The 12,431-nt window shown below is 36.0% G+C and overlaps 1 protein-coding gene across 6 annotated transcripts in view; it reads left to right on the forward strand.

Moving 5' to 3' along the window:
* The window catches only part of PDS5B (PDS5 cohesin associated factor B), a 208,855-nt gene extending 197,894 nt beyond the window's left edge, over nt 1–10,961 (forward strand). For 2 of the 6 annotated variants that reach the window (XM_021065557.2, XM_021065559.2), the window contains exons 32-35: nt 2,372–2,811; nt 2,902–3,012; nt 7,202–7,340; nt 7,969–10,961. In XM_021065557.2, the coding sequence (XP_020921216.1) occupies nt 2,372–2,811; nt 2,902–3,012; nt 7,202–7,340; nt 7,969–8,004 (726 nt within the window). In that variant the 3' untranslated portion in view covers nt 8,005–10,961. The remainder of the gene's footprint in view (nt 1–2,371; nt 2,812–2,901; nt 3,013–7,201; nt 7,341–7,968) is intronic. The other 4 variants (XM_021065558.2, XM_021065561.2, XM_021065562.2 and 1 more) reach the window with 2 other exon arrangements.
* The last annotated feature ends 1,470 nt before the right edge of the window (nt 10,962–12,431 follow it).

The following is a 12,431-nucleotide window of genomic DNA, read 5'->3' on the forward strand; positions in this document are numbered from 1 at the left end:
GATCCTGCGTTGCTGTTGCTGTGGCTTTGGCATAGGCTGGCAGCTACAGCTCCCATTTTACCACTCCTTATGCTGCGGGTGCAGCCCTAAGAAGCCAAAAAATAAAAACAGAAAAATTTAGCATGATAGGCTATGTATGTATGTATGTAACTAACTTTGGTGATTTTACTTTGTATCAGATATACACTTGAGAATAAGAGGGATTTTCTCCACCACAATAACCATTACAACAATGGAATTAGATAGATTGATTTAAACATATCCTTAAAAAGAAGTAGCGGGAACCTGTGTGGAGGAAATACCAAAGCAGAGATATAGAAGAGAGAGAAGCCATACCATTTTCCTTCATGGAAAAATGAATTTAAAAGGTGACAGTTCTAAGTGAACATATCATTGTAAAATTCCAGTGTGATTTTTAAGTCCGTGTAGAAGAATAAATGGATACCAAAAAGAGGAATAATGATCAGTCCAACAAGACACAAACATGCTTAGTTATAATTAATAAAATATTGTGCTGCTATTACAATAACCCAGAAGTTATTTTAAAAAAATACAAAATAAAGTAGGCATTATAAATCAGTGATTTTGAAATGATTGGGTGTCTCTTTGGCAGTGGGAGTGGGAAAAACAGTTTAAAACCTCATCTCACATCCTAAACAAAATACCAATAATATATTTGAAAACAAGATAAAATAATGTCTAAAACAAAATAATAAAAAAACCCAAAATGCAATTCTTAAACAAATTACACTAGTCTTAGTCTGCTCAGGCAGCCATAATAAAACACCATACATGGACTAGGAGGCTTAAACAACATACATTAATTTTCTCATATTTCTGGAGGTTGGGAGGTCCACGATCAAATTACTGGCCAATTCAGCTCCTCTTAGGAGCTCTGTTCCTGCTTTACAGATGATTCTTACCTTACATGGTGGAAAGATAGGCATCTCCCTGGTGTCTCTTTTTATAAAGGACAATAATCCCATCAGGAGGACCCCACTCTCATGACATTATCTCAAACTGAATTACCTCCCAAAGGCCCAGAGAGTCTCAATTGGGAACACAACTCAGTTCATAGCAAATACAACTAAAATTTAAAGACACAGAAAAGTGTGGAATAATGTAGATTAAAACTCAGACTCTAATAAACAAATGGACAAAGGGCATATTATCAAGGACATAATCAGGCACTTCACAGACAGGAAACACAAATGACTAATTAAACATATAAAAGCATAGGAGTTCCCGTTGTGGCGCAGTGGTTAACGATCCGACTAGGAACCATGAGGTTGCGGGTTCCATCCCTGGCTTTGCTCAGTGGGTCAAGGATCCAGCATTGCATGAGCTGTGGTGTAGGTCGCAGACACTGCCGGATCCCACGTTGCTGTGGCTGTGGCATGGGCCAGTGGCTACAGCTCTGATTTAACCCCTAGCCTGGGAACCTCCATGTGCCGTGGGAGTGGTCCTAGAAAAGGCAAAAAGACACCTGCATGCGTGCGTGCGCGCACGCGCGCGCACACACACACACACACACTATATATATATGTGATCAGGTAATTTTTGTTTTTCACTGGTTTTTAAAACTTTGATGTAGATTTTTGGAAATTAACTTAGTCCTACAAATATGTGTTTATGTGTTTTATGCGCACACACGTGTATATGTATGGACAGCACTGTAAATTCATACATACTATTCTTGCTTTTTTTGAAGAATTTCCTCAGTTTCTGCCTGCTGGTCAATGCTTAAATTCTGTGATTGTAGACTGGGATTTTATTTTAAATTTCAAAGTCACTGATTTAAAATTTTGTCGTTGTTAGTTGTACCTGGGAAGAAGCAGTGTCTTTGATTCAGAAGTGTTTTCAAAATTTATAATAAGTGATGAATATGTTTAACTTTCATATCTTGCATTGTCCATTTACAAAATAAAAATAATAGTTCTGTATATGATGTGTATGTATGATATGTAACATAGTTGATATTCTTTGTCTTATTAGACACTAAATGGTAAAATTAGAATTACTTCAATTGACTATCCAAACATATCCATTAAGCCTCAGTGTAGTTGCCCATTATTCAAGCACTGAATTTGGAATATTTTTTATGATGCAGCTTTTCAATAATATTTTATAGTCTAATCAAATACTGATCTTGAGAGTTTTCATTTGAGCCTGTCTAGCTTCAGTAAGGATAAAAATTAAAAAACTTAAAAGCGTAAGTAATTATGGTTCTAATATAGTTAAGAACTCTGCACTTTTTTTAGGTACATTTTTAGCACTGAAGTGGTTAGCAGTTTTTTTGTTTATTCTTAAAAATTACATACTAACAATTTATGCTCAGTTTTATATTTGAAATTGTGACTTTTATTCCTAGTCTGAATTGGACAAACCTAGAAGCCGGAAGAAAACACCTGTAACAGACTCAGAAGAGAAATTAGGCATGGATGACCTAACTAAGTTAGTACAGGAACAGAAACCTAAAGGCAGTCAACGTGGACGGAAGAGGGGCCATACGGCTTCAGAATCAGAGGAACAGCAGTGGTCCGAGGAAAAGAGGCTCAAAGAAGATATTTTAGAAAATGAGGATGAGCAGAATAGTCCACCAAAAAAAGGTAAAAGAGGCCGACCACCAAAACCTCTTGGTGGAGGTACCCCCAAAGAAGAGCCAACAATGAAAACGTCTAAAAAAGGAAGCAAAAAAAAATCTGGACCTTCAGCAGCAGAAGAAGAGGAAGAAGAAGAAAGACAAAGTGGAAACACAGAACAGAAGTCCAAAAGTAAACAGCACCGAACTTCAAGGAGAGCACAGCAGAGGTCAGTATGTGTGACTCTGAACTGTGTATGTTCAGTTACTGTGTTACAGATCATAATTTGATGCTGTCCACATTTGGGTCTTCCCCAAAGCAGAGCAGAGTCTCCTGAAACTAGTGCAGTTGAATCCACACAATCCACACCACAGAAAGGACGAGGAAGACCATCAAAAACGCCATCACCATCACAACCCAAAAAAAATGTGTAAGTTGTAAATAATATTAAATGTCAAACCAGTTTCAGATTATTTTGCGAGTTCATTAATTTCTAAATATACATAGGGCTGCATTTAAATCCCCATGTATTTAGCTCCGTTACACTAGGTAAGATAAAACTTTTGTGGACTTACCTAGATTATTACTGATATCCCTGTCAACCCTGTGGTGACACTTGTACACTTTTACAGGTCGTAGACACAGCTTTGTGATGAATACCAGATAGCTTATTATTTCCAATATAGACCTGACGGAGCCTAAAGAAGGTATTTTTAAATAATCACAGCATCATTGACCATGTTCTTTATGTCCTTCCTCAGCAACTTTAAAAAATAGCTTTCGCACTTCCACTTTCATTCTTTGAACTGTGTAGAAAAGTAACAGGCATCATTTTCTTAAAGTCCACCCATGGAAACTTTCACATGCTGATCTCAAATTTTTGATAATCTTGATTTTGCTTGTTTTCAGATCACATTAGCACATCTGTATCTACATATAGATAATTTGGGATGTTCACACACATACATGTTTATAGGAACGTTAGCAATAACAAATCCATATCCAGGTTTATTAAAGTGACAGGAGCATGAATGCTGTAATTTGTAAACTGACGTGTTTTTCTTCTCAGTTATTTAAGTAGAAATAGACTAGCATGTCTTTTATTAGAAATTACGCAATTTTTCTGAAAGTAATCCCATATGTCAATAGCTTGACCTTTTCAGAGTTGCCATTACACCTTGGTTAAATACTTAGCTATCTTTGCAGTTTTTCCTGTTCCTGTGTATTCCACAGGAAGAGGAAAAGTTACCTGAGTGTCTAGCCAGTACTTCCTGCCTTCTTCCATTTAATTTTTTCCTCAGGTAAAAGGTAAAGGTAAGTACATTTTTGTGGCTGCTTCATAAATATGTTTGTATTCAACCATGGAAAATCATTGTTTTCTCAAAAAACAAAAAAAAATCTTAAGGAATATTAAATTTCCATGGTTAATTTTATAACAAGGAAATAAGGGGTAAATATCTTTCATGTTCATAACTTTAATTTCTTTATATTTGGGCATCATAAAATTAGACGGTTAACATGTTATCCTCTAAAATTACACAAGTCCTCACATAAGTGTTCTAAACCAAACAAGTGTTTCTTTTAAAAAGTCAATACAGAAAGAGATTTTGTACTCTATCTTAACAGCCTAACTTCCTTTCACTGGGGAGCCTTTTTAGAGGTAAGTGTAATAGCATATTATGATTTGCCTGTTTTCTTGTTCTGACCTCAGTGGAACTGAGAAGGATTTTATTATTTTCACTTATATTTACTTCTGTTAATTCTTAAAGATGAATCAAATAAAAAAAATTACTTGGTTTGAGCATGGATTGAACAATACATATTTTGGATTGCTTATAGAAGTAATAAGCTCAGTTCTTGATTTTAAAACATTTGTTGAGAGAGATATTTGATTAAGTGACTGCCTCCTATGTTTCAGAGAGTACTAGGTACTAGGAGTATAGTGGCACAGGACAAACATGATTCTTTTTTTTTTTTTTTTTTTTTTTTTTTTCCCCACTGTACAGCAAGGGGGTCAGGTTATCCTTACATGTATACATTACAATTACATTTTTCCCCCACCCTTTCTTCTGTTGCAACATGAGTATCTAGACAAAGTTCTCAATGCTATTCAGCAGGATCTCCTTGTAAATCTATTCTAAGTTGCGTCTGATAAGCCCAAGCTCCCAATCCCTCCCACTCCCTCCCCCTCCCATCAGGCAGCCACAAGTCTCTTCTCCAAGTCCATGATTTTCTTTTCTGAGGAGATGTTCATTTGTGCTGGATATTAGATTCCAGTTATAAGTGATATCATATGGTATTTGTCTTTGTCTTTCTGGCTCATTTCACTCAGTATGAGATTCTCTAGTTCCATCCATGTTGCTGCAAATGGCATGATGTCATTCTTTTTTATGGCTGAGTAGTATTCCATTGTGTATATATACCACCTCTTCCGAATCCAATCATCCATTGATGGACATTTGGATTGTTTCCATGTCCTGGCTATTGTGAATAGTGCTGCAATGAACATGAGGGTGCATGTGTCTCTTTTAAGGAGAGTTTTGTCCAGATAGATGCCCAAGAGTGGGATTGCGGGGTCATATGGAAGTTCTATGTATAGATTTCTAAGGTATCTCCAAACTGTTCTCTATAGTGGCTATACCAGTTTACATTCCCACTAACAGTGCAGGAGGGTTCCCTTTTCTCCACAACCCCTCCAGCACTTGTTATTTGTGGATTTATTAATGATGGCCATTCTGACTGGTGTGAGGTGGTATCTCATGGTAGTTTTGATTTGCATTTCTCTTATAATTAATGATGTTGAGCATTTTTTCATGTGTTTGTTGGCCATCTGTATATCTTCTTTGGAGAAATCTCTATTCAGGTCTTTTGTCCATTTTTCCATTGATTGATTGGCTTTTTTGCTGTTGGGTTGTGTAAGTTGTTTATATATTCTAGAGATTAAGCCCTTGTCCGTTGCATCATTTGAAACTGTTTTCTTCCATTCTCTAAGTTGTCTTTTTGTTTTCTTTTGGGTTTCCTTTGCTGTGCAAAAGCTTTTCAGTTTGATAAGGTCCCATGGGTTTATTTTTGCTCTAATTTCTATTGCTTTGGGAGACTGACCTCAGAAAATATTCATGAGGTTGATGTCAGAGAGTGTTTTGCCTAGGACAAACATGATTCTTATCCTCATAGGACTTACCATTGAAATGGGCGTGTACTCATTAAATAATGATGTAAATAATGGAATTATTAATTGTGATCAGTACCCTGAAGGATAACATTAGGGTGCTCTAAGAGAGTGTAATGAGAGGGTTGGAGAATTGGGGATGTTTTCTCTTTGGAAAGTGACCCATTGATTCCTTGAGAATAGTAGGAGCGAGACTGATAGAGTGTAGGGAGAAGGACCATGTCAGGAGGAGGGAACTCTGTCTTCTGAAGAGGGAAAAATCCTGGCAGACTTAGAAAGCTGAAGGAAGACGTATTTTGTTGCGTTATAGTTGCGGAGATTACTCTCAGTACAGTAGCGGATCTCTAGGGGAGCGACATCAGCTGGTTTTACACTTTAAGGAGGTTACTGTGTAGAGAGAAGACACAAAAGATGATATTGGTTTAGAAATATGTGGTAACAATGAAGATGGAGGGAGTTTCCGTTGTGGCAAAGCAGAAATAAATCCTACTAGTATCCACGAGGAAGTGGGTTTGATCCCTGGCCTCGGTCAGTGGGTTGGGGATCCGGCGTTGCCATGAGCTGTGGTATAGGTCACAGATGCATCTCGGATCCTGTGTGGCTGTGGCTGTGGCTGCATCTGTGGCCTTGGCCAGCAGCTGTAGCTATGTGCTGTGTTCAACTCCCAGCCTGGGAACTTCCTTATGCAGCCGGTATGGCCCTCAAAAGCAAGAAAAAAAAAAAAAAAAGATGGAGAGAAGTGAATGGATTTGAGATTTCTTTATCTATATAAGTAGAGTCTTAGGTCCATACCGTTAAGAAAGACTAAATTTTCTGCTTTGAGCAGCTCAGTAGATATAGAAGCCTTTTACTGAGTTGGGAAAGATAAAGAGTGAACTTTATGTTTTGTTTTTTTAATTAATTAATTAATTTATTTATTTATTTATTTATTGTCTTTTTTCTTTTTTTGCCTTTTCTGGGGCCGCTCCCGAGGCATATGGAGGTTCCTAGGCTAGGAGTCTAATTGGAGCCGTAGCTGCTGGCCTACGCCAGAGCCACAGCAATGTGGGGTCTGAGCCGTGCCTGCGACCTACACTGCAGCTCACAGCAACGCCGGATCCTTAACCCACTGAGCAAGGCCAGGGATCGAACCCGCAGCCTCATGGTTCCTAGTCGGATTCGTTAACCACCGAGCCACGATGGGAACTCCTAACTCCTAGGTTTTGTTTTCAAATCCCTTATGTTATTTGTCTCAATCAAATAAATAACACTTTTGTTATCTGGTAGATCTTTTTATAAGTAAGATTCTAAGATTAAACACTGGTTTAGGGTCTCTAATGTAAGAACATTTCTTGTCTTACAAGGTAATTGAGAATAAAAATGATATAATACATGAGAGTTCATGCAATACAGGTAACCTACCACTTAAAGCTCAGCATGCTCAGTTTATTTTACATGTGTTTTTCTCTAGCCGTTTGGGACGTTCCAAACAAGCAGCTACTAAAGAAAATGACTCAAGCGAAGAAGTAGATGTGTTTCAGGGTAGCTCCCCTGTCAATGATGATAATCCACAGGAAGAAACAGAAGAGGAGGAAGTTTCTACAGTAAATGTATGTGTTTATGGAAGTGCCACGTGTGATAGAATTAGAAGTGGTATATATTTGGTCAGATCCGTTTAGCAGTTGCTGTTACTTAGTGAGTCTAAATATTTATATGTTTTTCTTTATTAGTTTGTACTGTTGTTTCATCTACTGGTTTGCCAATAAATGGTGACATGTCTTGAGTTGCAGATTATTTGCATGTATTTGATAGTTGTTAGGATCCAAACTAAGTAACTGTTTTATGAGGAAGCCAACCGTAAACCTAAATTCATACATATCAAATGTTCTCTTTTACTGCAGAAACATAAGTAAAAAAGATCATATTTGCAACTGTTTTCCTGACTGTTGACAATGACTTCTGTTCATTTCTCTTTAAAATTATTAAATTGAAAAATAAGGTAGTTTTCTCTTTTGCTATCCTGGGAAAGGCAATTATGGGCATTTGAATATTATATAGGTCTAAATATGTGGTGCCGAGGCAGAAAGTTAGCCTAGGAGAAAGGTTTTAAGGAAAGAAAAGCAAAGAAGATCAGGAACATGTAAGAATAATGATTGGTTAAAAAACAATAGTAATTACTGCTATGTCCAATTAATGTGTACACATTTTAATTAAGCATCTGGTGATATTTCTTTTAAGGTGCGGCGGCGGAGTTCTAAAAGAGAAAGGCGATGAACAAATGTCATTAGGAACTTTCTATGTGAAAGCTTTGAAAAAAGTTTGTTTGTCAAGCTTCAGGCTGAGTAGAGCCTTTGATGCACACAATGGGACTGCTGAAGAATGGACAGCTGGACTTACTCTGATGACCTCACGTTCTTGTGGTCACAGGCGTCAGCCATATGCATGCTGATGGCAGTGACTACGGCGTCTTGGGAAAAGGTGTGATGTGCGATGGCTGTGTAGACATACTAAAGAAGAAACTTGTAAATATATTTTTTCTCCCCCCCCCCCTTTTTTTTTAAATGTTTCTGACTTCTAAAGTGCTTGTATAGCTTTTATCTGCGGCTTTAAACTGACAGCACCCAACTGTTTATTGGATCTATTGATTTGAAAGAGTTTGTTAGTATAGATCTTAAGCAGTAATCTGTCAGTGTTTGTATTTGTATTCTCTGCAATTTTACTGTGAAAAATTATTTTTCAACAAACAGTGTCAGTTTCTTGATGTCACTATTTGTTGGAGAGTCAAAATGATCTCTTTCCCTTGTGTATCTCACCTAGTGTTTACTCCTGGGCACCCTTAATCTTCAGAGGTGCTAAATTGTCTGCCATTACACCTGAGCAATGCCTCTGATGGGAAGATACCACACAAATTGTGAAATAGTCCTGACGTTGTTTGATTATTTTACACCTCAGTATTGATCCCAGAATTTTCTGGCCTTTCATGGCAATGAAAATTTTAAAAAGAGAGAGATTTAAAATATTTTAATTTTAAAGAGTGTGTTATAAAATAATGTACTGAATTCTTTATGCCATTTTATCATCCCTTTTCAGTTTTTATTAATCTACTGTATCAATAAAATTCTGTAATTTGAATTAGTTTTTAATAGTCTAGAATGTTATTGTGTATAGATATTTCCTCTTGAACATTATGTTCAGAAAATGCAAATTATTACACTATAATATAAAATCTGATATATACACATTAGAAAAGTTTCAGTTCTCCATAGCAGTGTAAAGTTAATGAGAAAGAAAAAAATTTTATTGATGCAGTGTGTCTTTATAAAGCTGTTCTTGAAAGCAAGTGTTTTGTATTTTATAGTGAGTTGCATGTTTATGAAACAAAGTGCTGAAAATGGGATGTGCTCTTCTCTGTAAATTCATATTTAGCCATAGTATATGATAGATTGCCCCATAACATAGTTTTTCATCAAGAGTTTATTATTGTACTTTATTTTGGAGCCAAAAATTGTTTTTTTTGTGGGGGGTGGGAGGCAGGGTGGGAGTCATATATCCAGCTATATGAGCTACTGTAGGTATCACAGTCTTATGAGCTTCGAATGAAATTCCACTTTGTCCAGATTGGGAGAAGTGGAAATTTATTTTGGTTTAGAGCATATCTTTTTTTCTTTGTTGTAATCTACAAAATATAGAAACAAAGGCAGTATCCTTTCTACAGTTTTATGAACTGTATTTTCACCAAAACGTATAGGTTACAACTTAATGCTTATCTAAACTGCTTTTATTGTTTCAGGTGCTTTTCTTTCATTTTTTTCATGGTGACCATCAGAAAACAAAATCATATTCTAACTTATTAAATTTACCACAGTGAATAATGGAGCATTTTCATATAATATGCCATTATGTTTAAGGTATTATTTCCAAGATTGGTTATAACAGATGGGGGATATAATAAAGAAACTACTATTTTGGAAAATGACATTTTACTATTTTCCAATGTATATCACAATTGATGTGATTATTTTTCTTTTAAAGATTTCTTCATGTTTATGAAATGACCTTTTATTTTTAAAAAAAAAAGTTTTGAATTGTGTCTTAATCTCTCAATATTTAGCTATTTTTCATTTACAACAGTACCGACACCAGTGATGATAGGAGGCTGCTGTATATCAAGGCAGCTAATGTTGGACCAAGATGCAATTGGTTTTTAAATGTTTCGTTAGCTCAGTTCTCCCAGACACGCTATTTCTATTTCAGCAGTACAAAGGCATGTTTTTAAATCTATAAAATAAAGAATAAGGGATAGCTTTGTATTTTTGTCATTAACTAAATTGCACCAGAAATGTTTATGGAAGTATATCTTTAAGACCATTTTATAAAACATAATGAAAAAATGATTGTGGAGGATTTTTATTTGCATGATCATCGTTAACCAAATTCCACTGCACATTAATTCTGTACATCAGTTCACAAAGAATGTTCATTGTAGATTTCGTTCAATGCCAATGAGTCTGTGATTTTACAATTTGTTCACTTTTGGGAAGATTATGATGTAAATTTTCCATTTTTCTGTAGAAAAATAGGTGCAATAATGATCAAAGTTTTGATGTCCTGAGTCTTCATCTTAGGGAATTATCTTATTATTATGTTTAAGCTTAACATTTCATGTACTAACATTTGGAGGGCCACATACTCTAAACTAAAGTCAAATTAAGTATGTATAAAACGTTAACTGCTAACAGTGGTTAGCAAACTCTTCAGTGATAATGTTCATTTTGAAAATATGTACTGTATAAAATTAAGAAACTATTTAACTCACTGTAACAAGTTCCATTATGAAAATCTTATGATTCTTCAGTGAGATTATCTTGCTGCACTCTGTAGCAAATCCATTTAATCTACAATATAATAAAATTTCTTGCTGCAGTGCAACAGGAAGCTTTTTCAGTGATCTCCACTGTATATGTAAATTACAAATGTGGCTGTAAAACTTGTTCCAGGTATTAAAGGTTAAATTCCTTTCTGTATCTTCTTACAACTTGTAAGTTTTTTAAGATTTCCTTTGCCCACTTGAAGAATGTCAGGATCTTAAGAATTTGTTTAACTTAGACGTATCTCCCCTACCACATAGTATTATGTCACAGTGATGAACAATTGGTATTTAGATAGATAACCAATTTTCAGACACATTTTTGGATTTTCTGTGAAGTTGAATAAACATGAAAGTTAATATATAATTGTATTATTTTATTTATGTGAATCTATGTGTATTTAAATATGTTTACTAAGTAGAGGAAGGCACATTTCGAGGATTTTTCATTTTGGAGACTTTGTCTCCTTAAGAGGAAATAAATTTCCTAGTAACATTTTTTTCAAACTTTTTTTTTGTTCTTTTTAGGGCCACACCTGCTGCATATGGAGGTTCCCAGGCTAGGAGTCAAATCAGAGCTATAGCTGTTGGCCGGCACCACAGCCACAGCAATGCAGGATTCCTGCCGCATCTATGACCTACACCACAGCTCATGGCAGTGCCGATCCTGACGGAGGCCAGGGATCAAACCTGCGTCCTCATGGATGCTAGACAGATTCGTTTCCGCTGAGCCCCTACAGGAACTCCCTCAAACTTTTTGTTTAAACTTCTCATGCAAAATCATGTCCAACAGAGATTTACTAAGTATTATTTAAGTTAAAAGATTGCATAACTGAAGAAAATAAATGTATCATATAAACTTTTAGAAGTAAGCACTAAGAAAATAAGTTACTATAGTAACTTATAGTGGCAGGTTTTGTTATGTTTTGTTGTTGTCTTTTGTCTTTTTAGGGCCGCACTCACGGCATGTGGAGGTTCCCAAGCTAGGGGTCTAATCAGATCTGTTGCTGCTGGCCTAAGCCAGAGCCACAGCAATGCCAAATCTGAGCCACATCTGCAACCTACACCACAGCTCACGGCAATGCCAGATCCTTAACCCACTGAGTGAGGCCAGGGATTGAATCCACAACCTTAAGGTTCCTAGTTGGATTCATTTCCACTGCACCACGATGGGAACTCCTATAGTGGCAGTTTTATTAATTTGTTCAACAAGTATTTATTGAGTACCTACTATGGCTGTTCTAGTTACAGAGGATAAAGTGTGATCAAGATAAAATCTCTGCCCTTGGGAAGCTTACAGGGAGGGGGGAGAGTGGGGGAAAGAAAACCATAAGTCATAAATAATGTCAGATGGTGAAAAGTGTGGAAATGAGAAAAGGAAAAGCAGGATAGCAGAAATGATTGGAAAAGTTATTTTATATACTTTGACGCTGTGTTATTCATCATTTTATGATGAAGTGACACTTTTATAATTATAAAACATCACTTGCTATCTGTTTGAATGGTTCATGCCTATTTTGAGAATCGGTATGGCCATACCAGTTTTAACTATTGTTTCTGTGACAGAGCTTTTTCTATCCTGTTATTTTCAACTTATTTGTGTCCTGAGTTTAAAAGTGTGTGTTATATAAACATTTTATACTTTGGTCCTGTTCTTTTATCCAGCCTTAGAATCTTTGCTCTTTAATTAGAATATTTAGACTATTTTTGGTTTAATTACTGACAGAGTAGCTTTTATTGCTAATTTTCTTTTTTGCCAATTTTTTCTTTATTCCTTTTTTTCTCCTTTTCCTACCTTCTTTTGGGTCAGTAGAGTACTTCTTGCTATTCTCTC

The sequence above is a fragment of the Sus scrofa genome, chromosome 11, assembly GCF_054392235.1.
Source record: "Sus scrofa isolate SSC_HxYL_T2T_F1_AM1 chromosome 11, Sscrofa_HxYL_maternal_Yorkshire_Landrace_v2.0, whole genome shotgun sequence".
In the NCBI taxonomy this organism is placed as follows: Eukaryota; Metazoa; Chordata; class Mammalia; order Artiodactyla; family Suidae; genus Sus; species Sus scrofa.